This window comes from Stenella coeruleoalba (assembly GCF_951394435.1).
Source record: "Stenella coeruleoalba genome assembly, chromosome: 2".
Taxonomy (NCBI): domain Eukaryota; kingdom Metazoa; phylum Chordata; class Mammalia; order Artiodactyla; family Delphinidae; genus Stenella; species Stenella coeruleoalba.
Genome location: NC_137147.1, coordinates 62,215,638 through 62,241,850, shown reverse-complemented (window position 1 = coordinate 62,241,850; position 26,213 = coordinate 62,215,638). Strand labels below are relative to the sequence as shown.

Genomic DNA, 26,213 nt, shown 5'->3' with positions numbered 1-26,213 from the left:
ACCAAACCAAACCAAAACAACAGCAAAAAAAAAAAAATGCACTTGAGATAATGTTTACAAATCTGGTTATTTCACATAGAGATCTAAATTTCCAGTTTCTCTTGAAAACTGGAAGATTTGACATCTAGGCCAGAATTCTGATGTAGCAACAATTGGCTGGAGCTAAAAGCAGCTGCCCCACTTTAGTCCACACCACTCACATAATGTACGTGCATGTACTCACATGCTTGCCTCCGAAATTGCATCCCAGAATAAGACAGTCCCTGTTCTCAAGGAATTCACAATCCAATAGGTGAGATGCATCTGCTAAACAATTCACAATACAGTTGGACAGAAACAAGTACAAAGTTGCAAAGTACAAAGTACAGTAGCAACCTGAAGGCACAGGAGTGTGTACTGAATGGTGGAGGTGCTGCTGGTGATGAACGTTGTCAGGAAAGTGGCTTTGAAAAAAAGGAGTGGAAGAGGGTTGCAGAGAGAATAGGATATGCAGAAACATTGAAATGGGAAACAATTTGTGTGTTTATCAATTGAGGAGTTCAGTTTTGGAGACTACAGTAAGAAGAGTAGGCTGACAAGTAGGCTGACACTAGATAATAAAAGCCCCATAATTTGGATCTAAGCCAAGAGATGGATAGCCCTTGAAATGTTTTCTGTCATTAAATTCCAAATCTAACTTTAATAAATTTATGCTTGGATACTCTTATCATTCTCTGTCAAATGTCTTTGGGCCTTGTGTTTGAGAAATGCTGTACAACCCACAATATTCTATGAAATCTCTGTCAATAGCAAATTGCCACTTCAGGAAGAAGCCCTGTCTTTATAATTGATAAAATACCGTTTTTAGGTTTGTCTGCAAGTAAAATTTCCTCATCTGTAAAATGGGTATAATAATAGCAACTACCTCAGGGCTATTAAATTGAGAATTTAACTCAATATAACTCATTTAAAGAACTTACCAGGGTACCTGATATAGAGTAAAAGTGGTCAATTAGTATGTTATTATGATTATATTTAATGAGTTTTCCTTGTCTATCATCCCTACCATTGATAAAATATAACATTTCATTAAGTCAAATATGTATTTTTCTTTGAAAACTGAAGTTAAGATTGGTAGCATTTTCAGGCTGCAAATGGTAAAAAATAATGCAAAACATACTAGAGAAAAGTGCCATGATAAAACTTCCTTTCCTTCCATATTATGGATTGCAAAAGTTTCAATAACAATTTAAAGACTTTTGTGCAACATAGAAAGTGCAAGTTGCCTGCAGAAATTAATTAAATAATAGTTTATTAGTAGTAAATAAAAGTGCTTAGGTAAAGAGACATTTCTCCAGTTCCCGTATCCTCAAAGAGGAGGAAAAAACCTCAGGCAAAAGATATTTTCGTCTGACAGAAACATCTTGGACGGCCTGGGAGCTCAATCACTTGGCGGGAAAAGAATCAATACAGACCAAATTCTCACAATCTGTTTCTGTTTAGTTTATAAACTGCGATCGACTCTGGCAGCTTTCGTGCCTTGTGGGACTTGAAGTCCAGAGGGGAGAAGTGATCAGGACTGTTGAAGCTTGGAAGCTGGCGGCCCCTACAGGTCTGAGCAGTAAGGACTACAACTCCCGACACATACCGCGAGGCCGCGCCGTAATTACCGGCAACCAACCGGACCCGAGCAGGACAAGCTCCAGCCCCAGGCTCGGAGGACTGCCTCCACCAATGGCAGAGCTCCCAGCGCAAAGCCTGTGGGTTAGGTTGTGAGGCTCCGGCGGGGGCGGGGAGGAGCCGAGGGGGGTCAGAAAAAGCTCGGCCGCTGGGTGGGTCGGGGCGTTCGGCGCGCCCTTCTCTGAAGCGGCGGTGGCCGGGCTGGGCGCCGGGAGTGGGAAGCGACGGCGCGGCTGGAAAATGCCAGTCCATTCCCGAGGGGATAAGAAGGAGACGAACCATCACGATGAGATGGAGGTGGACTACGCCGAAAACGAGGGGAGCAGCTCCGAGGACGAGGACACCGAGAGCTCGTCGGTCTCCGAGGATGGAGATAGCTCAGGTACGCGACCCAGCGGGCTGGGACCCCGAGTCCTCGCGCCAGGCTAGCGACAGGCCGCTCTCCGCACGCCGGGCAGCTGCGTCCTGCTGGGAGAACGGGGAGGAGAGAGAGGGAAGGGGCGGAGACTGGCTCCCAGCTCTCCCTGGCACCCGGACTGTTCGCTGGGCGCTGCCCGGCTCCTGGCGGGTCCCGGTTGGCGGGGCGGGGCAGGGCCCGGGCCTGGACTCGCCCAGCTCCCGTACGCTGCGCGGTCCTGCTCGCGGTCCGCCCCGCCCTTGGGAATCTCTGGGTAGTGCCCGGGGCTATCCGGAGCCAGGAATGTGCCGCATCTTGTCTGGGAGACCCTGCAAATGCCTCCTCTTCCCAGACCACCGACTTCTTATTTTGCACCTTTGCAACCCTTACTTGTCAACGTGGGTGGGTTGTCGGAGCCGAGGGTAGATTTGTATTGGTTCTTGGCTGGCTTAGAATTTTTTAATCTCAGCTTCCAAGTCAGCGTGTCAGCACTTGATATTAGTGCTCTTTCGAGGGGCTGACGTGGGAGCTGGACCGTTTACAGCATCTCTCTGCACTTGTCAAGACTAAGAAGAGCCTAACATCAGGGGTGATTGGGGATCTTCATATGCTTATAAATTGGCTGATTTTTGGCAACTTTGAAATTCTCCAAATCTTTTCTTTCCTGCAATCTTTTCTAACTTTGGGCTATTTTAGTTTTGTTTTTTCGGGGGGGAAGGTGGGGTGGGGTAGAGGAGGGCAGGTTAACACCACAAGTGAATTTTTGCAAACTTTTAGTAATGGTTATTTAAAAAACATGGAATTTGTGATTACCTGGATTCTTTTCCTTTTATCCATATGATGAAGATGAGACTTATTTCTTTGTCTTGTCCTGATTTTGGCCATGTGAAGCAAGGATTGATGACAAGTTGATGACAGTCTGTCAGCACCCTGACACCCTCTTTTCAGGTTTGCCTTTCAAAGGAAACCTCCATGGAAGTATGTAATTTCAGTCAATAAATCAACCACCCCAAAATAAGTATTTCTGAGTGACTTCCTTGTGCAGTACTGGGTTCTACTCATTGTGAGCTATAAATAGTTATAATCTGACTGCAATTAAAGAGCTGTCATAGGTCACCACTTGATTAAATTGCCAAACAAATGCTTAACTATAAACAATACTGTAGGAATTGAGGCAGAGGAAATCTTTTCAGTATAGGGTGGTCAGCAAAGGCTAGATGAAGAAGGTGGGGTTACCTAAATTACCTCAAAGAATGGGTAGAACTTGGACTGGAGTGGTAATGTTCAGGTGTTTCTATAGAACAGCGGTCCCCAAGCTTTTTGGAACTAGGGACTGGTTTCGTGGAAGATAATTTTTCCACGGACCGGGGAGGGGGGGATGGTTTAGGGATGATTCAAGCCCATTACATTTATTGTGCACTTTATTTCTGTTATTATTACATTGTAATATATAATGAAATAATTATACAACTCACCGTAATGCAGAGTCACTGGGAGCCCTGAGCTTGTTTTCCTGCAACTAGATGGTCCCACCTGGGGGTGACGGGAGACAGTGACACCTGTAATGTGTTGCTTATGTCCAGTCTACTCCGTGATCTCGTTTTGGCTGCTGTCACTGCAGAAAACCCTGCTTCATTAAGATAAGAGTTGGAAATGGAAGCAGGCTTTTCAGTGCTTTTGTGACAATTTCAGGATATTCCGCCTTGACTTCAATCCAGAACCTATGGAGATTTGAAGTTGTCTCAAACATACTTTTAAGGCCACCGTCATTTGCGATCTCAAGCAGTTGATCCTCTTCTAGCATTGACAAAGTCGATTTCACCTGGCTTATTCACAAATGGGTCGCGGATCCATTTCTTCCCAGTTTTGGGGTCTTTTGTGGTTGGAAAGTAATGTTCAACTCTTTAGAAAGCTGAGATAGGTGATCATGCACCAGCTAGGAGAAAGAAGGCCCTGCCTCAGTCTCTTTCAAAATCTCTGCTAATGTTTGAAACATGTCAGAAATCCCAGTGTTCACTCGTCGCCCCCATAATTCCAGTTTGGCTCTGAATGCAGCCACTTTATCTGCTGACTCGAACACAGTTGTCGTTCTCCCCTGAAGTGACAGGTTGAGTTCGTTGAGCAGGTTGAATATGTCACACCAAGTAAGTTTTGCGACCCATTCTGTGTCACTGAAATGTGCTGCCGTTGGTGACTGTTTTCCTAAAAGAAATCTCTGGAGCGGCTCTCATAACTCAAAAACTCTGGCCAGTGATCTACCTTTAGAAAGCCATCTCACTTCTGTGTGTAAGAGAAGACGTGTGTCCGTCTCCTCACAGAGCTGCGTGAACAGACATGAGTTAAGGACATGTACTTTAATGTGGTTGATAATTTTAATCATATCCTGAAAAATGTTGTTAAGTTCAGGTGACATTTTTTGGCTAGCCAGCATTTCTCTATGGATGACACAGTGCGTAGACTCACATTCAAAAGCAACCTCTTTGACCCGAGTAGTGAAACCAGAAAGCCGTCCAGTCATGGCAGCCGCTCTGTCTATGCATATACTGACACAAAATGGCCAATTCAGTTTTCCTGTTATCATTCAAAGACTTGAATAGTTCTGCAGCTGTGGTATTGGTTGGCAACAAAAGTGCACATAACATATCCTCATGCACATCCTCCTGAAAAATGTATCTCACAAAAACAAGCATTGTTGCCTTGTTGTCAATATTGGTAGATTCATCAACCTGGATTGTGTACCACGGTGACTCATTAATCCTCTCTAATAATTGTGCCTTGATATCCTGTGCTATTTCATCAGTTCATCTAGTTACGGTGCTAGCCGGAAGAGGAACACGTGCCACCTTTTTTTTTTTTTTTTTTTTACGTGCCACCTTTTGAACTGCATTCTCTCCTAAAAGTTCACGACAAACGTCCTTAGCAGCAAGCAGGATCAACTCTTCATCAATAGTAAAAGGCTTCTTAGTTTTAGCAATACGTTTAGCCACTAAGAATGATGCTCTCAGTGCAGGCACATTTGATGAAGTGGTGGCCTTCAGTAATTGCTTCTGTTCTTCGTGTTCACGTCGTTTTCTTTTGAAAAACTCCAAAGGCTTGTCTTTTAATGCAGGGTGCTTGGTGTCCATGTTGTGAAGCAGTTTTGAAGGTTTTATGGCTTCGTTGGATAGCTGGTCGCCACATGTTATACAAAGTGGGCTTGGAAAATGTAAATCACCTGTTGCAACGAACCTGTAATTTAAGTAGGACTCTTGGTATTTTCTTTTAAACCCAGCTTTCTTTTTGTTGGTAGTCTTAGAGTCTTCTGCTGTCTCATCATTGGGTCTTTCCCCCTTTTCAAAGAAGCTCTTCAGCGATATTTGTTTTTTACTCATTTTGGCTAGGGTTAGCTTGTGGGCTTACCAAAACTGTGACTGAGACAAGTGCACAGTGGGGGAAAGAAGCACGGATGGAAGTGGTAAATAAAATAATGGGTGGGCCAGGCGCAGACTAAAATAAGTGTCGGATTCTGACTTAAAGCCTGCCACAAGATGCAGCTGTACAATTGAAGTACATCAACTCACTTGCCACTATAAAGCCTCCATCAGATGCAGCTTAATTGTCACTTGCCACTCACTGATAGGGTTTTTTAAAAAAAAATTTTAAATTTTACTTACTTTTTGGCTGTGTTGGGTCTTCGTTGCTGCATGCAGGCTTTCTCTAGTTGCGGCAAGTGGGGGCTATTCTTTATTGCAGTGCACGGGCTTCTCATTGCAGTGGCTTCTCTTGTTGCTGAGCACGGGCTCCAGGCATGTGGGCTTCAGTAGTTGCAGCACTCGGCCTCAGTAGTTGTGGCATGTGGGACCTAGAGCATGCGGGCTTCAGTAGTTGCGATGTGTGGGCTCAGTAGTTGTGGCGTGCAGGCTCATTAGTTGTGGTGCATGGGCTTAGTTGCTCTGCAGCATGTGGGATCTTCCTGGACCAGGGATAGAACCCATGTCCCCTGCATTGACAGGTGGGTTCTTAACCACTGTGCCACCAGGGAAGTCCCACTGACAGGGTTTTGATATGAGTCTGCAAGCAATTGATTTATTATCGTCTCTGTGCAAACTTATCTGCTAATGATAATCTGTATTTGCAGCTGCTCCCCAGTGCTAGCATCACTGCCTCAGCTCCACCTCAGATCATCAGGCATTAGATTCTCATAAGGAGTGCGTAATCTAGATCCCTTGCATGCGCAGTTCACAGTAGGGTTTGTGGTCCTATGAGAATCTAATGCTGCTGCTGATCTTACAGGAGGTGGAGCTCAGGTGGTAATGCGAGCGATGGGGAGTGGCTATAAAGACAGATGAAGTTCTGCTTGCTCGCCTGCTGCCCACCTCCTGCTGTGGGGACCGGTTCCTAACGTGGTACCAGTCCATGGCCCTGGGGGTTGGGGACCCCTGCTATAGAAGGAGGAATATAAGAAAAAGTGCAAAGGCCAGATCTTAAGGCTTATTCAAAAAAGTGAGAAAACCAGTTTGGTTGGGAGAAGGATTTGAGCTAGAAAAGGAAAAGATATAGATGTGAAAGATTTCAAAAAAAGCAGAAAGTGGGATTGATCACTACAAGTTTAAGAGTCAAGGTAAGAAGAAAAACCCAGATACAAGGAGAATGGTGGTAGCATGAACAGAAATAGAAAAGTAAAAGATTTGAGATGAAGGTGGAAGATAGAGTATTACAGACATGTTGTTTTTGAGGTCCTGTTGGTGTATTTAAGTCAGAGTGCCCAACTGACAGGTAGAAATGTGGCGTTGGGACCTGCCTGGTATGGGAAGCATAATTTGGAAGTCATCTTCCTAGTCATGAAAATAGGTGAGATTTCAAAAGTGAGGAATACAGAGAAAGAACATCTATACTATATGTGAATACATTTCCTAGATCTGTAAAACATTTTATCTTCAAGTGTTCTTTGTTTTTTTTTGTAATTTTAATTTTTATGGGAGCTAGGATCTCGCAATATGACATCTATTTACTAAAATTCTGCCTCTCTAATTTTTATGTTGACCCTTGTGATTTTTCACTGTTTTTTATTCTATCCCAGAAAATAATGAACAACTTAATTTGTGAAAAATGTAACAATAATTTGAACTACAAGTCAAATTTTTTAAGTGCAAAGAAATTATTTAAATAAACTTTGCAGTTTTGCATGTTGTGAAAGCATTTCTTTTCTACCATATGTCTTGCATGTTAAATTTCCACAGTTTTATTCTTCTCCAGCCTTGGTACTGGGCCGGTCCTAAGGCTACAGAAAAACTATCCAGAGATATTGGAGAGTGAGTCGTCTTGAGGGACCACGTTTTAAATAGCCAAGGAATAAGCTATTAGGAGCCAGAAATAATTTTAATCTGTTTCAGAAGAGTTAAAAAAAATTGTATACTTCCTCACTATTGGAAGATAACTGAACATAATTTAACTCTTTCTCATAGTTTGACTTTTATTTGATGATGATCAATATGCACATCATTTTGAGCTTCTGTTATTGTCAACTGTATGTGATGTAAAAATAGAAGATATGAAATATAGGACAGAGCTGGTAACTAACAGTTGCTTTCCTTGAAAAGTTTGCTTGTTTTTCTCCTCATTTTCCTCTTTCGCACTGACTGACAGTAATTTGGGGAGAGGGATCAATGGGAATATAAGAGTAGGAGACCAAGATATTCTGTGGTAAACATAATGAGATTAGTCTTCTTTTTTATTTGAATCGCAAATCATCTTTGTGAGCAGTGCTGAAAGAAGAATTCCATAAGTGTTTTTGAGCAATATTAACCTTTAAAGGACATAATCATCTTGGTGCTTAAGTTCTCGTGATTTGGTGGAAAACAGACCAAAAGTGGGTTAATTACTTCATAGTCACAGTTTAATGTCGGCCCTTTAAAATGATTTAAAAATGAATAAAAATAAGAAGGTCTAGAGACTGTTATAGTTTTAATTCATCTGTATTTTAGGTTAAAATCTATAGTGGAAATTATTTTTGGTAAATATGTATTTTAAGGCTGAATGTAGGCCTTGCATATCTAACTTCATATTTCAGTGTTTTTCTTTTTTTTTTTTTACCATTTGAATTAACATTCAGATATATTTGGAACATAAAATTAATTTTATCTTTGATATTTGCCTTTTACTAACAGAAATGGATGATGAAGACTGTGAAAGAAGAAGAATGGAATGTTTAGATGAAATGTCCAATCTTGAAAAACAGTTTACCGATCTCAAGGATCAGTAAGTAGTGACTTCAGAAGGTCATTGTCACCGAATCTTAACCTTGTCATGTGTACAGTAGCATGAGAGAAATTATATTCACTCTAAACTATTTTCCTTTTCGTGTTTTATGGGACCGACTGATCTGAAAAAGGCTTTGGCTATTGTTTGCCTGCTGAAGGCCTCATTAACTAATCAAGGGTTTTGAGGCTGTTTTTGGGGGGGATATAATATTTTTATGTGGGGTTGGTAATGAAAATGTTTTCCTGGGTTGTTGCACCCTTGATTCTAATCTGCTTCATTTATTCCTTTGTTAAATAATTGGATAAAGATAGCATTTTAAAATTGTGAGAATAAGAGATATTTCCCAAAGATGGCATAGTGATTTTTGTTTATATCTTAACATTGGGTAATATATACATTACGTGTTTTCACACGCATTATTTAGTTTGCTTCTCTGTAAGGTTGGGAGATAGATAGTCTTATCTCTAATTTACCCATGAGAAGATTGATGCTCAGAGAGGTTAAGTGATTTGTTCATAGTTCTTCAGAAAGTGATAAATTAAGCCAGGCTTTCTGCCTCCTAGTGCAGAAAGTGCTGTGGTGTCCCTTCCACTAAGGCACATTACTTTGGAGGAACTGTAGTGGAATAGAAAGAGCATAGGCTCTGAATCCAGGCTTTCTGGACAGATTTCAAAGGTATAATAAGAGATTCGTTATTATCTACTGTAAAGATTGAATGAGCAGTCTGTAAAATTCTCAGCCATTTGTCTGGCATGTAGTGCATGTTTATTAGATATTATTTTTTTCCCCCTGCTTATAATGCCAGAACTCTTATGTAAAGTTGGTTACGCAAGAATGGGCCCCAGTGATTTGAGAGAACAGAATAGATGCAGATGCAGATGAAAAAAAAATCTTAAAGGTGAGCTTTCAGTTTGGAACTTGCTGGCAAGGTTATGGGGCAAGCTACATTTTAGGAATTGTAAATGAAAGAGAGAAAGACACCTTAACTTATTCAGAAGCTGGCTCTTCAGTTTATGAATCCTTCGTGATTTTGCTGCTTATTCCTTTTCTTCTACTTCTTCCCTAGAGAGGCCCAAAGAAGAGATGAAAGCCCATTTAATATCTGAAATTGCCAGACTAAAATAAGACAGGTTTGGTTACCATATGAATCCTGCTGGATTTATGCCATTTCTGGTCTTAACTTTCACTGGTATTAGAGATGAATATATAGATAATGTTCCCTGCTAGTGCAACAAATTAATATAAGCAATCCAGAATAATCCAAAGTTTAAAATTGTGGCTTTAAAAAACATGATATTTTCTTATTCTAAAGATTTACATTATTAATTTGAAATTAAAATTAGTTTGGATCCCCAGGAATCCATTATTTGGGCAACATGGAGAGTTCATTCAGTTCATTTGGGATCATTCTGGAAAAGAGGAAGCAAATTTGTATTTTTGTATTTTAGCACAAGTAATCCGTGAGTGAATAATTCTTAAACAATTATTTAAGATACACCTATTGAGCTTTTAAAGTGCCTTTTATGGTTATCCAAGACATGAAAATTGCTGTAAAGCGCTAGTATAATATATTACGTAGGAGAACTTTGCATCTAGTGAGTCATTTGGACTAATCTTGTTCACCTTGGGGCAGGCAATTGTCTTGATTATTACTTTCTCATGGCTCACTATGACCACCAGCCAGTTCCCCCTACCAGCTTTATTCATTTCTGAAAGTGTTAAAAGTAGACCCATTACCACTATTTAATAGGATTCTTTCTCAAGGAATTGGAATCTAGAAATATGTTTTAGAAAAGAAAAATCTTGGCACCAGGTTTATAATTATTTTTTTGTCTTGCCCCATTGCTTTGTGTTTTATTTTTATTTTGTCACACTGTGTATCTCTGTAAGCTGTCTCAAATCCTCTTTGGCAGAGGTGGGAAATATAATAATAATAATAGTAATAATAATAATAGTAGTAATAAATACCCTGCTTTGCCTGTTCTGCTACTACAGGGCACAGTAGCAGTCCATTCCTAAGGCAGCAAATCCACAATTTGCAGTTTGTAAAGTGGTGGAAGGTGAGTTCTTCCACCTCCTTAAAAAGATAGAGGAACCTGTGCCATCCAAGTTTCCATTCATTTCAGCGTTCAACATCCAACAAACGTTAATTGAGCTTCTATTCTGCGAATAGTATTGTGGTTGCTGCTGAGGGACTCATGATCCTTGCCTTTGATGAGTTTATACTTGGATTCCAAGGCTGTAGAAATTATACTGATTTTGAGGAATCTATTCTTTTAAAAGTGAGCTAATTGAATATCGTTCATTCACATGTCCTCTTCATTCAAGATGTTCACCTATTCAGGATACCTTATCAGTATTTTGTATGAGTTTGATTTTCAGGGGCAGTCATCATTTTTATCAGATTTTTAGCATTTTGCCTAAAGTTGTATTTATAACTTCAAAAACTATAAGTATCATGTTGTACTTTTCTGACTTTACACATTGTATGTTGCGTTTTAGAAAAATTTAACCCAGATGTGATAACGTATTATTTTGGCAGTTAGTTCAGATAATTTTTCCCTTTTTGTTTAAAAAAAAGAATAGTTATTGTATTAACACTCAAATTTGCTTTATTCCTTTAGAATCATTGTATAAATCTCTATGCTAATTATAATGGCCAATAGTAGACAATTAATATTAGTTGCCTTAATTGTATTGGTTTATATTTTCAAGAGGAAAGAGTGGAATTTTATATGAAAGCCAGGTATCATCATGTTTTCAATAGCCAACTGCTATTTATACGAACACCTACAAGCATAAGCAGTGGTTTCTTTTGGAAGTTACTAGATGCCATCCTTGTGATGTATATGACATATTCTTCACCTATGATGAAGTAATAAATGGCAAAAAAATTTTACAAAATGACCTTAAATTGTTTGCTTTGAAATTTTAGGATGCCCTTGAAATGCCACAAAGCCAGGGTTAGAAGTGCCTTTCATAAAGAATGACAATTTAAACATTTTCCTGTTAAAAAAGAGTTAGTTCTGTCCTGCAGGATTATTGCTAAAAATAAACATTGAGTTGTCTCACATACTGTCTTTGATAATCAAGCTAAAGGTATTGGGATGACAGCTGGTAAATTAGGAGTATTTGTATGTGGACTCATAAATAGAGCAACAGGGATTCCTTGCCCCACTTTTCACTCCCCCATCTATTGAGCAACTCATTGTTATATCTTCTTCATTTGCAGTCTAGAAGAACTGAGTATGCCAGATCACAAGTTCTCTAGCCATTGGTTTTACCTTCATCACTCTACTTCTTCTTTGTTCTTTTAAAAATCAAGTAGGCTGAATATTGTAATACTGACTGCTTTTCAGGAAACTCGGAGAGGAGACAGGGAATTATTTATTTTTGAAAACTAGTAATGCCTGTATCTAAATTATTCAAAATGATTTTTTTTTAAACTCAGTGTTTATTTGACCTTTTCTCTTAGAATTGATTTATTCTGCAGTTAAAACAAAAACATCTAGAGTGACCAAAAGTGGTTATTTCAGTTGTATTTTTTGTATTGTAAGTTAACTATTAAAGAGTGATATATCTAAAAAATAGAAAGACATTTCTTTGTGATTATGTGCATAAAGCCAAATAATGTAACTGCATTCTTCTCTTCACTTGAGAGCAAGGCAAAAATACATTTGGTAGGCTATTAGAATATGAATGATATTAAGAAGAGAATGTATAGAAATGGTAAATTGTTAGCCTTTGTTGGGCTTTTAAAATTAATATCTTAATTTTTGCTTTGTTAAGACTTTATAAAGAACGATTAAGTCAGGTGGATGCAAAACTACAAGAAGTCATAGCTGGAAAAGCACCAGAATATTTGGAACCACTGGCAACTTTACAAGAAAATATGCAAATTCGTACAAAGGTAGCAGGTAGGAAAGTGAAACATCTTTTCCATATAGTAGAAAATGAACTCTTCAATAGACTTAAAAGGTGTTTATCAAGTGAGCGGTTGTTGTTAATGAAAGTACAACTGTATTTACGTTGACCAGAGTATTTCACTGTCAGTCAGCCCACAGTTATTTATTAAATGCCTCATGCTTTTCTCTGCTACTGTAGGGGCTTGAAAAAAGAAAAAAAGCCCTCAAATTGCTCACAGTGTTGTTGAGAGGGTGAAACACATGTGAAACAATTAGAAACCATGATACTTTCATTAAGAGATACTATTACTATCGCAGTTTAATTTCCTATTAAGGTTCAATTTAAGTCCTCAGTATTTTTCATCTGTAAGAGTGATAAGGATTTTTTATTTGTAAAAACATTTTTTAAATGTTTGATCAGGATATTAAAGAACAGAGAATTCGCCTTCAAACCTACAGTTTAGACATGAGTTTTTATTTTGATAAGTTTGATGACTCATTTGTGGCTGTGACTAAATGAAGATGTACTATATTTGTGTGGTTAAATTTCAGCCTTCTGTTTGTAACTGGGATCTGGCCTCAGAATTGTGTCCTACCACGCATAACAAGGGATATATCTATTTGAAGGTCACTTAATGATTTTTCATAGTCAAACTAAAAACTGAAATTTAATTAATGGAGATGCCGATTGTTTTCTTTTTGAGGGACACTAATTGATCCTCATGTACCTGTTGTATAATACCTAAGGCATTGTTGATAATAGGTTATCTTTGTACTAAATCCACCTTAAACCAAATTTTATTCTTGAGTGCTTAGTATTAAGTATGTAGATGATGTGATGCTTAATCTGCTGTCTTTGCATATTGGCTTAGCACACCCTTAAAAGTAAACATGTCCTTAATTTTCCTGGACATTCTAAAAGCACTAAGTGAGACTTAGTGGATGTTTAGGAAATATTACTTCAGTCAATTATTCACTTTTCTGTTAGGCAGCCTCCTTTACTTTTTGATTGTACAAAAAGTAGTGTGTGTGAATGTGTTGCTGATGGCATAGTTCCAGATATCTGTCCCTTGCCTTTTCTATACAAGAAACAGAATTACATTTCTAGGGGCAACTATGGCATACAGTTAAGCATATACATCTCGACCTCTTTATTTGCCATTTTTGTGATGGCATGTTTGCATGACCATGGTGCCTATTTTATGCTGTTGTCTTGGTACCTCTAAGTTAAACTCACTTGAGCATCCATTCTCTAGGTAAAGCCCTGTTAGGAGCACTCAAACCTCGTATCAGTTTATAAATTTTGTTATATTAGTTTCTACATTTAATCCTCTTGGAAGCTTTGGACTCTGAAGATAAATAATAGTTAAAAACTAGTGGTTTTGATGGTTATGGTATCCAGTTGTTCCTTTGAGTATGTATGATTAAGAAACCAGAGCTTATTGACTCTGTTTCCCTTATGAATCCCAAGAGATTGTTTTTCATAGGTGAAGAATTTTATTTTCATTTTAATCATTCTCTATCAAACATTTAGGAGTATTCTTTAGAAAAATGGGTAAGAACTAAAAATTGCAGTGTAGTTTTTTTCTAGCACTTAAACTCTTATTAGTTTTCTAGTCTTCTTTGATATATATTTTAACTGAGCCTTTTATTTTTAGTTTTTAAAGGTAAAGTTAGACTCACTTGCCAGTTTCTTCTTGATTCATCTTATAAAATAGTTAGGACAGAATTCCTGTAGGGAAGTGATATTGAAACTCCTTATTGCTAACATAATCAGAGTAATTGTGTTTGGTTGCAGGAATCTATAGAGAGCTCTGCTTAGAATCTGTAAAGAACAAATATGAATGTGAAATTCAAGCTTCTCGCCAGCATTGTGAGGTACTGTTATTTTGCTTAACTTTTAAGCTGATTTCAACTCTTCAAGTCTTATGAGTACAGCAGTTAAAATAGTAAATAAACTAAATGAAACAAAATTAAATAGTACTTTAGCTCAGCACTTGTACGTTTTGTTTTTTTTTAAATACAGTTGCACTGGAAGCTGTATTGGAAATAGGACACAAACAAGGGACCATAGAAAAGAACTAAGTGAAATAATTTTAGAAGTTTTGCAACTGTTACCTTAAAAAGACTTTAATGATTATGTCATCTGGCATCACTGAAAATAGTATAATTAGTATAATATTCAAGGCTCAAAAAATGTATATCCAGTAGTACAGTTAGATTGTTGGGCTATATTAATTTCTCAATCTCTAGATCTGTTTCCACATCTTAGGGCAAAATTCTCTACGGGGAAAAATAAATTCTGTATGTTGTGTTTATTTTGAATAGCGTTTGAAAACATAGTGCTGATTTTGCAGATAACTTTTCATAAAACCTAGACAAGATCATAAATATACTAGTGAAAATAAGAGGACGCGTTCTATGATGATTCTTATCTTACTTTAATGTACCATATCTTCATAAATCATTAAAATACTAAGAATATATAGGTATAAAAATGATGGAGCTTGTTATTTCATTTTCTTGGTTATAATTGAGGTGAAACGTCTTTCGGTGTGTACTGGCTGCTTGGATTTTCTTTCCTAAGAAGTGCCTGTTCATATCTTTTGCCTTTACTTTGGGCTTTTAGTCTTTTCCTCATTGACTGTAGAAGTTCTTTATATACTCTGGATACAAATGCATTGCTGGTTATTTGCTTTGCAAATATTTTTACCCAGGCAATGGAATATCTTTTCACTTTTTCTGATGACCTTATGAACAAAATTTTACATTTTAATGTAGTTGAATTTATCATCTTTCCTTTATGATAGATGCTTTTTGTGTCTTCCGCACTTTGAGGTAAAATGATGTATTTTCTTTTAAAAGTTGAAATTTTGCTTTTTAACAGATTGCTAAACTGCCTTTAATTAATTTTTATGTGTGGTTAAAGTATGGCTCTAATTTTACTTTTTTGCATATGGATAGGTAATTCTCGACACTATTATATTCTTCATTGTTTTCCCACTAATCAGCAATCCCATCTCTTTTTTTTTTTTTTTTTTTTTTTACGGTACGCGGGCCTCTCACTGTTGTGGCCTCTCCCGTTGCGGAGCACAGGCTCCGGCAGGCTCAGCGGCCATGGCTCACGGGCCCATCCGCTCCGCGGCATGTGGGATCCTCCCAGACCGGGGCACGAACCCGTGTCCCCTGCATCGGCAGGCGGACTCTCAACCACTGTGCCACCAGGGAAGCCCTCCCATCTTTTTTATATCAAATATCCACATATGTGTTGGCTTGTTTTTAGCTTTTTTTCATTTGTTCCATTGGTCTGTTTGGTTCTTTCTGCACCAGTGTCACAGCATCATTTTTTACAGCTTTCAGTCTAGTAATTCTTAGTAAATCAATACCCTAATAATTTTATCTTGCTCTTTTCCTTCTTACAGTTGTTATTGTTAATTTTTTTTGTTTTTTTTAGTAACAACTTTTAAAAAATTGCTTTTTATTTTCTGCTGCTGCATAGAAAAGTAATTTATATATGGATATTATATCCAATCTTATCTACCTCTCTTAATTCTAATAATTTAATTACAGATTCTTAGATTGTCCATGTAGATACTAATGTCATTTGTGAATAATAGCAACTTTTTTCTTCCTTTCTGATCTCTCTTTTTTTTTTAATTTTATTTATTTTTGGCTGTGTTGGGTCTACGTTGTTGCGCACAGGCTTTCTCTAGTTGTGGCAAGCGGGGGCTACTCTTTGTTGCAGTGTGCGGGCTTCTCATTGTGGTGGCCTCTCTTATGGAGCACGGGCTATAGGCATGAAGGCTTCAGTAGTTGCAGCACGGTGGGCTCAGTAGTTGCAACGTGTGGACTCTAGGGCACACAGGCTGCGGTAGTTGTGGCTCTCGGGCTCTAGAGTGCAGCGTTAGTAGTTATGGCACACGGGCTTAGTTGATCTGGGTCTGGGATCTTCCCAGACCAGGGATCAAACCCATGTCCCCTGCAATGGCAGGTGGATTCTTAACCACTGTGCCACCAGGGAAGTCCTCTGATCTCTTCTTATTTGTTTCACTTGTCTTAATGGCACTGATAGCACCTCTAGTACATGTTGGAATAGAAGCAGTGAAAGCTGGTCATTACTGTGTTCTTGACTTTAAGGGAATGCTTCTAATGGTTTTCCAGTTAGTATGATACTTGATGTTTGGTTTTAATAAATACTCTTTTTATCAAGTTAAGGAAATTTATTTCTTTTTTTCTAAGAATTTTCCCATAAATATTGTTAGAGTTTATTAAATACTTTTGTCTGCATCTGTTGAATTAGTCATTTTTTTTGCACTTAAATTATTAATGTATTTTCTAATGTTAAACTGTCCTTGGATTCCTGGAATGATTATTTTTCTTGTGCATTACAAGATTCAGTTTGCTGATATTTTGTTTAGAAGCTTCATTTCTATGTTAATAAGTGAGATTTAATTTTTAATTCTTATATTATCTTTGTTTGATTCCAAGATGCATAAAATAAGTTAGGAATATTCCATATTTTTCTCTTCTATAGAAGCATATATTTAACATTGCAATCTTCAGTTCCATGAGTGCTTAGTACATCTTGTCTTTATGATGCATTTTTGAAAACAATCTCATAGTAGGGTTGAAAGAAGGTACAAAAGAACTTGTTTGGTGAACATGAGAATGAGTTGGCAACATGATGCTCCATAACCCCTGAATACTATAATGAATATTTCAAACAAATGAGGGATGTTCTCTTACATAACCAGACTAAAATCATCAAAATCAGGAAATGTACATTGATATTGTTACTACCATCTAATCTTCTGACTCCATTTAAGTTTTAGCAGTTTTCCCTATAGCAGTCTTTATAGCAAAGAGATGCAGTTCAGAATCACATGTTATCTTTGTCACTGCATTTAATTGTCTTGTCTTTTTAGTCTCCTTCAGTGTGGAACAATACCTCAGTCTTCCCTTGGTTTTTTAATGATCTTTACATTTTTGAAAATTTCAGGCCAGTTATATTATAGAATGTTCCTCAATTTTGAGTTGGTCTGCTGTTTCTTCATGATTAGAACCAGGTTTTGTATCTTTGGTAGGAGTATCACAGCAATGATGCTGTGTTCTTCTCATTGAATTCTAATAGGCAGTGCACAATTTTGATATGTACCATGATAGGTTATGTACACTCTGATCACTTGGTTTAAGTGATGTCTTCTAGGTTTTTCTAAGTATACTTAACTTTTTCTCATTGTGATTAGTAAGTATTTAGTGGAGAAGTACTTTGAAACTGCAAATATCTCATTCCTCGTAACACTTTCAATTTATTCATTTATTTATTTTTATAAGTATATGCATTGTTTCCTCACTCTTTTTTTTTTGTCTGCTTCATCTTTCAATTACTGAGGAAGGTGAGCAGAATTTCTCTCTGTGATGGTGGATTTGTTAATACCTCCTTGTATTTATTTCTTTTATTTTTATATTAGTTTTCTTTCATTTCCTAAGAAAATTCACATACTGTTCTTTTCAATATAGTAAAGTCATTCATAATTTGAGATCTGGAGACCAAAGGTGCTAATGATGAGATGCTTCACAATGCATGTCCACTGTCTCAAGTTCCTTTGGTCAAAAAGGATTGTACAGTCCCAGAGACGCTGTAATGCTCATGATTCCAGAGCACCCAGTTGAAACATCTCTCATGGAATTTCTTTCATCTTTTTCTTTGTTTTGTTTTATCTTTTTCCTTTTTTCCTCTGTCTTCCTTCCTCCCTTCCTTCTTTCCTTCCTTCTTCCCTTCCTCCCTTCCTCCCTCCCTCCCCCTAACCCGCTCTCTCTCTTTCTTTCTCTCTTTTTTTTTTTTTTTTTTTTTGCGGTACGCGGGCCTCTCACCGGTGTGGCCTCTCCCGTTGCGGAACACAGGCTCCGGACGCGCAGGCCCAGCGGCCATGGCTCACGGGCCCAGCCACTCCGCGGCACGTGGGATCCTCCCAGACCGGGGCACGAACCCGCGTCCCCTGCATAGGCAGGCGGACCCTCAACCACTGCGCCACCAGGGAAGCCCTTTTCTCTCTTTTTAAAATTAGGGTAAGAACACTTAACATGAGATCTACCTTCTTAACAAATTTTAATGTGTAATATAGTATTGTTAGCTCTAGGCACATTTGTTGTACAACAGATCTCTAGAACTTAACCATCACAGATAACTGAAACTTTATACCCATTGAACAGCAACTCCCTGTTTCCCCTTCCCCATAGCCCCTGGCAACCACCATTCTACTCTCTGCTTCTATGTGTTTGACTAGTTTATATATCTCATATAATTGATATCATGCAATCTTTGTCCTTAAGTGACTGGCTTATTTCACTTAGCATAATGTCCTCAAGGTTCTTCCATGTTGTAGCATATGGCAGGGTTTCCTTCTTTTTTTTAAAGATGAATAATACTTCATTGTATGTATATATCACATTTTCTTTATCCATTCATCCTCAGTGTACATTTAGGTTGTTTTTCACATTTTGGTTATTGTGAATAATGCTGCAATGAACATAGGAGTGCAAATATCTTTTCAAGACCCCGATTTCAGTTCTTTTAGGTATATACTCAGAAGTAGGATTGCTGGACCATATGGTAGTTCTATTTTTAGTGTTTTTGGGGAACCTCCATACTGTTTTTCACAGTGACCACACCATTTTACATTTCCACAAACTGTGCACAAAGGTTCCAATTTTTCTATATCCTCACCAACACTTATTATCTTTTGGTTTTTGAATATAGGCATCCTAACAGATATTAAGTGATACCTCATTGTCATTTTGATTTGCATTTTCTTATGATTAGTAATGTTGAGCATCTTTTCACGTACCTATCAGCCACTTTTATGTTTTTTTTTGCAGAAATGGCTATTCAAATCCTTTGCCCATTTTTTAAATCAAGTTCCTTACATATTTTGGATATTAACCCCCTATTAGATACATGATTTGCAAATATTTTCTCCCATTCTGTTAGGTTGCTTTTTCACTCTAGTTGTTCCTTTGCTGTGCAGAAGCTTTCTTGTTTTGATATAGTCCCACTTATCTTTTCGTTTTTGTTGTCTTGTTTGTGCTTTTGGTGTCATATCCAATAAATCATTGCCAAGACCAATGTCATAAAGCTTATCCTCCTTATTTTCTTCTATTGGTTTTACAGTTTCAGGTCCTACATTTAAATCTTTAATCCATTTTGAGTTGATTTTTGTGTATGGTGTAAGATAAGGGTCAAGTTTTATTCTTTTGCATGTGGCTTTCCAGTTTTCCCAACACCATTTGTTGAAGGTCTATCCTTTCCCCATTATGTAGTCTTGGTACCGTTATTGAAGTTCAGTTGACCATATATGCATGGGTTTATCTCAGGTTTCTTTATTCTGTTCCATTCGTCTAAATGTTTATGCCAGTACCATATTTTTAAAATTACAATAGCTTTGTAATATATTTTGTATAGCTTTGTAATATATTTTAAAATTAGGAAATGTGAGGCCTCCAGCTTTGTTCTTTCTCAAGATTGTTTTGGCTGTTTGGGGTCCTTTGTGTTTCCATATGAATTTTAGGATTGTTTTTCCTATTTCTGTAAAAAAAAAGTCATTGGAATTTTGATAGAGGTTACATTACATTTGTAAATTGCTTTGGGTAGTATGGACATTTTAACAATATTAAGTCTTAATAACAATATTAAGTCTTTCAATCCACGAACGTGGGCTTTCCACTTATTTGTGTTTTCTTTAATTTCTTTCATCAGCATTTTACGTTGTCAGTATACAAGTCTTTCACTTTAGTTTATTCCTAATTATTCTATTATTTTTGATACTCTTGTAAATGGGATTTTTAATTTTCCATATCTTTCATTCTATCAGTTTCTGCTTTATATATATATAGAGAGAGAGAGAGAGAGAGAGAAAGAGAGCGAGAGAGAGAGAGAGAGTCTGTATTAGCAGACTCACATATTTTAGAATTTTTATTTTTTAATAAATGTAACATTTTATCCTTTTTTTATACCCTTCTATCTCTGTAACAGTGATTTTTGCCTTAAAGTCTATTTTGTCTGATAGTTAAAACAGCTACCCTAGTTTTACTTGGCTTGGAATTTTCCTGATAAAAGGTTTTTTCATCCTTTTTTTTTTCCTCTCACTTTTTTCTGACCTTGTATTTTGGGTGTATTACTCGTAAATAGCATAAACCTTGAATTAAAATAAAATCTATTTTAACAATCTCTGTCTTTTAACTGATAAATTTAGTCCAATTATATTGATGGTAAGTATTTTGATATTTAATTCCAACCTGTTTTATGTTTTCAGTTTGTTCTGCTTGATCCTTTTTTTATTCTTTCCTGACCTTTTTTGGGAGGTATGTGTGATTTATTGAGTTTTAAAAATACATCATAAAGTTATACCCTCTATTTCTATTTTAATGATTATCTCCATACCTTCCATTTCTATATTTTAATGATTACCTTAAATTTTTAACATGCATACCTACATTAGTAGAATCTAAATATTAATTAATAACTCTGTCCTCCTCCTTAGAACTCCTATAAAGGACCTTAGAACTCTAACTCCAGTTACTCCCTCTCAAATTACAAGGTATAGTTGTTTACTATTTTAGTTCCATCTTGTTTTTCATACTTTAGATGAGACGTTATTTTGATCTCGTAAATTTAGTTCTTTTTAGGTTTATCCACAGTTTACTAGTTTCTTGTTCACTGTTTTCGAATTGCAACCCTTCCTTGCAGGTCTATTTTCTGCTTCTTGAAGAACATCCTAGGCATTCCTTCACTGAGAGTCTGTTAGTGGTAAGCTCAGTTTTTATTTGTTCAAAAATAGCTTTATTTGTAAAAATTGTGAAAGGACAGTTTAGGGGGTTATAACATTCCAGGATGACAGTTATTTCCTGTTAATGTTTTTAGGATCTTACTTTCCATAGTCTGTGCTAGAAGGTTACAGTCATTTGTAGATAAATTTTTCCTTCCCCTCACTGGCTGCAAAAACTCTTCTCTTTGTTGTTCTTCAGTTTCTCTACTGTGTGTCTCCATAGAGGTTATTTTTCTCTCCTGACTTGGATTGGTTGTGCTTTCTGAATCTCAGAATTTGTTCTCTGTTAATTCTGGAAATTTCTCAGTTGTTACCTTTTCTGGTATTGTCTGTCTTCCATTTTCTTTCCTTCTGTCTTCTGGAACTGTGATTAGTCATCTGTAAGGCCTTATTCGGTTTTCCATATTGCAATAATTAATTCATACTTTTATTCAATAAGTCATTATCTGACATCCTTCAGAGCCTAATTCTGCTGTTTTTTATTTCTGCCAAACCTCACACCTTATTTCCTTATTTTCTGATGCTGGAGGTTTTATTGGTAGCAATTCTGTGAGCCTTGGACACAGGCTGTAGCTCTTCAGGTAGTGTCTGCTTTTATTTCCGCTGAGTTGTTTCAGCCAGGCATCCTGGTATGCCAGCACCACATGACTGCTTTCTGGCTTTGGATTTTCTGGAAGATGCAGGGTCTATATTTGAATCCCAAAGATGTAGAAATCAGGCCCAAGATAACATATTTTCAGGGAAAACTTTTTTCCCCACTTATTGCCTAGGCTGAGACAGATAGATTTCCCTCAGGTGGATTTTTTCAGTCGCCCTTTTCACTAAAGGTAGTAACCCTTGACGACCATGCAGGGATCCCAGTTTCCCCCAAGATCTTTCTCTTTTAACCAAATAGCCATTAAAAGTGATGCCTCTCCATTCAATAAGCAGCAAATACCCTCAAGGAAACCCCAGCTTTATTTTTATTTATTTTTTAAACATCTTCATTGGAGTATAATTGCTTTACAATGGTGTGTTAGTTTCTGCTTTATAACAAAGTGAATCAGTTATATATATACATATGTTCCCATATCTCTTCCCTCTTGCGTCTCCCTCCCTCCCACATTCCCTATCCCACCCCTCTAGGTGGTCACAGAGCACCAAGCTGATCTCCCTGTGCTATGCGGCTGCTTCCTACTAGCTATCTACTTTACATTTGGTAGTGTATATATGTCCATGCCACTCTCTCACTTTGTCACAGCTTACTCTTCTCCCTCCCCATATCCTCAAGTCCATTCTCTGGTAGGTCTGTGTCTTTATTCCCGTCTTGCCCCTAGGTTCTTCATGACCTTTTTTTTTTTCCTTAGATTCCATATATATGTGTTAGCATACGGTGTTTGTTTTTCTCTTTCTGACTTACTTTACTCTGTATGATAGACTGTAGATCCATCCACCCCACTACAAATAACTCAATTTCATTTCCTTTTATGGCTGAGTAATATTCCATTGTATATATGTGCCACATCTTTATCCATTCATCTGTTGATGGACACTTAGGTTGCTTCCATGTCCTGGCTATTGTAAACAGGGCTGCAATGAACATTTTGGTATATGACTCTTTTTGAATTATGGTTTTCTCAGGGTATATGCCCAGTAGTGGGATTGCTGGATCATATGGTAGTTCTAGTTTTAGTTTTTTAAGGAACCTCCATACTGCTCTCCATAGTGGCTGTATCAATTTACATTCCCACCAACAGTGCAAGAGGGTTCCCTTTTCTCCGCACCCTTCCCAGCATTTATTGTTTATAGATTTTTTTGATGATGGCCATTCTGACCGGTTTGAGGTGATATCTCATTATAGTTTTGATTTGCATTTCTCTAATGATTAATGATGTTGAGCATTCTTTCATGTTTTTGTTGGCAATCTGTATATCTTCTTTGGCGAAATGTCTATTTAGGTCTTCTGCCCATTTTTGGATTGGATTGTTTGTTTTCTTGATATTGAGCTGCTTGAGCTGCTTATATATTTAGATTAATCCTTTGTCAGTTGTTTCATTTGCAAATATTTTCTCCCATTCTGAGGGTTGTCTTTTGGTCTTGTTTATGGTTTCCTTTGCTGTGCAAAAGCTTTTAAGTTTCATTAGGTCCCATTTGTTTATTTTTGTTTTTATTTCCATTTCTCTAGGAGATGGGTCAAAAAGGATCTTGCTGTGATTTATGTCATAGAGTGTTCTACCTATGTTTTCCTCTAAGAGTTTTATAGTGTCTGGCCTTACATTTAGGTCTTTAATCCATTTTGAGTTTATTTTTGTGTATGGTGTTAGGGAGTGTTCTAATTTCATACTTTTACATGTACCTGTCCAGTTTTCCCAGCACCACTTATTGAAGAGGCTGTCTTTTCTCCACTGTATATTCTTGCCTCCTTTATCAAAGATAAGGTGACCATATGTGTGTGGGTTTATCTCTGGGCTTTTAATCCTGTTCCATTGATCTATATTTCTGTTTTTGTGCCAGTACCATACTGTCTTTTTTTGTTTTGTTTTGTTTTTGTTTTTGTTTTTGTTTTTGCGGTACGTGGGCCTCTCACTGTTGTGGCCTCTCACGTCGCGGAGCACAGGCTCTGGACGCGCAGGCTCAGCGGCCACGGCTCATGGGCCTAGCCTCTCCGCGGCTTGTGGGATCTTCCCGGACCGGGGCACAAACCCATGTCCCCTGCATCGGCAGGCGGACTCTCAACCACTGTGCCACCAGGGAAGCCCCATACTGTCTTGATTACTGTAGCTTTGTAGTATAGTCTGAAGTCAGGGAGCCTGATTCCTCCAGCTCCGTTTTTCGTTCTCAAGATTGCTTTGGCTGTTCGGGGTCTTTTGTGTTTCCATACAAATTGTGAAATTTTTTGTTTTAGTTCTGTGAAAAATGCCAGTGGTAGTTTGATAGGGATTGCATTGAATCTGTAGATTACTTTGGGTAGTAGAGTCCTTTTCACAATGTTGATTCTTCCAATCGAAGAACATGGTATATCTCTCCATCTGTTTGTATCATCTGTAATTTCTTTCATCAGTGTCTTATAATTTTCTGCATACAGGTCTTTTGTGTCCTTAGGTAGGTTTATTCCTAGATATTTTATTCTTTTTGTTGTAATCATAACTGGGAGTGTTTTCTTAATTTCTCTTTCTGATTTTTCATCATTAGTGTATAGGAATGCCAGAGGTTTCTGTGCATTAATTTTGTATCCTGCTACTTTACCAAATTCATTGATTAGCTCTAATAGTTTTCTGGTAGCATCTTTAGGATTCTCTATGTAGAGTATCATGTCATCTGCAAACAGTGACAGCTTTACTTCTTTTCCAATTTGGATTCCTTTTATTTCTTTTTCTTCTCTGATTGCTGTGGCTAGGATTTCCAAAACTATGTTGGATAATAGTGGTTAGAGTGGGCAACCTTGTCTTGTTCTTGATCTTAGTGGAAATGGTTTCAGTTTTTCACCATTGAGAATGATGTTGGCTGTGGGTTTGTCGTATATGGCCTTTATTATGTTGAGGAAATTTTCCTCTATGCCTACTTTCTGCAGGGTTTTTATCATATATCGGTGTTGAATTTTGTCAAAAGCTTTCTCTGCATCGATTGAGATGGTCATATGGTTTTTCTCCTTCAATTTGTTAATTTGGTGTATCACATTGATTGATTGATTTGCATATATTGAAGAATTCTTGCATTCCTGGGATAAACCCCACTTGATCATGGTGTATGATCCTTTTAATTTGCTGTTGAATTCTGTTTGCTAGTATTTTGTTGAGGATTTTTGCATCTATGTTCAACAGTGTTGTTGGCTTGTAGTTTTCTTTCTTTGTGACATCTTTGTCTGGTTTTGATATCAGTGTGATGGTGGCCTTGTAGAATGAGTTTGGGAGTGTTCCTCCCTCTGCTATATTTTGGAAAACCCCAGCTTTAATATCAGGTTAGCATACTGGTTTTTAACTCCTTGTTTATATTTGGTCTTTGGGGGTAATCTCTTATTTTCTTAAGGGATTAGCTATACCTTATAAAAAGAGTTTTGTGGTATTTTATCTAGAATGTCTGTCTAGGTGTGGTGAAAGTTTTATTTTGTTTTGTTTTTTGTGGATATCTAGTCTACTATATTGCCATAAATACAAGTCAATAAGATATCTTCAAGTAATGTTTTTTACTTAGACAATTATATTGATATTCTTTCTCTCATCATTTTTCAGCTTTGACAGTCCTCCCTCCTCCATAGAGATGCTAAATATTTACCTAAATTTCTTGTGGTTTAGTTATGGGTTGCTGTTTTGTATGTTTAATACATAATTAATATTATAATTACTCTGTTTAATTATATAATTAATCTGAAAATACTCACTAGTAGTTCAAGGGCATTTTAGATAGGAAATAAAGGGTGAATGGGAACTTACATTTAGAGTGTTATGTGTTTTACATTCTTTCTCTCATTTTAGTACTTACAACTTTATAGCATAGGAATTATCTTGATTTTTATGAATGGGTTAACTAAGGCTCAGAGAGGTTAAATAGTTTGCTTGGGGGTCACACAATTAATAAGCAGCAGACCAGGATTGAAATCCTTTGATCTTTCTAGTCATTCATGCAGTTTACCATTAAATCTGAACTTGTTGTTCAGGGCTTTGTATCTGCTTGTTCCTTAGTTCTACATTTGACTCATATAGAAATAACCTGAGAGGCAAGGGAAGTGGGAAGAAGGAAGACACACTGACAGTTGTCAGAATAAAAGTTTGATTAGCAGCAGATAGGAAGGAGGGGCCGGGACCAGAGACTAGACAGGTTCACACAGGTGTGCACATAGAGAGTGTGCCAAAAACCACAGAGACAATTAGGCAGCAGATGGTTTGTGTCAAATTAAGGGAGAAAATCATATTTATAGAATACTACAGTGTGCCAGGCACTAAGATGGGTGGAGATGCTTTATTTAGGTTATCTCATTTAAGCCTCCCCACAGAGCTGCAAATGCGTTTTCAGATGCGACAGCAGGTGGTAGCAAGGTCTCAGCCAGGCCCTTAGGGTTCAGGGTTAGGATTTCAGTTCTTGAGAAGATTGGTGAGAGCTCTTCAGAGCTCTGATTTTTTGGTTGTCTATTCATTTAATTATTTTTTGTTTTCTGATTATAACATTAATAACTGTCTATTGAGAAAACTTGAGAAGTAAGTCTAAAGAAGA

The 26,213-nt window shown here is 37.4% G+C and overlaps 1 protein-coding gene across 5 annotated transcripts in view; it reads left to right on the top strand.

Annotated features, from left to right (window-relative positions):
* The first annotated feature begins 1,813 nt into the window (after positions 1–1,813).
* Positions 1,814–26,213, top strand: part of BRMS1L (BRMS1 like transcriptional repressor) — a 41,416-nt gene continuing 17,016 nt past the window's right edge. For 3 of the 5 annotated variants that reach the window (XM_079914763.1, XM_079914762.1, XM_079914765.1), the window contains exons 1-5: positions 1,814–2,041; positions 8,203–8,293; positions 12,086–12,213; positions 14,000–14,079; positions 20,948–21,007. In XM_079914763.1, the coding sequence (XP_079770889.1) occupies positions 1,900–2,041; positions 8,203–8,293; positions 12,086–12,213; positions 14,000–14,079; positions 20,948–21,007 (501 nt within the window). In that variant the 5' untranslated portion in view covers positions 1,814–1,899. The remainder of the gene's footprint in view (positions 2,042–8,202; positions 8,294–12,085; positions 12,214–13,999; positions 14,080–20,947; positions 21,008–26,213) is intronic. The other 2 variants (XM_079914766.1, XM_079914764.1) reach the window with 1 other exon arrangement.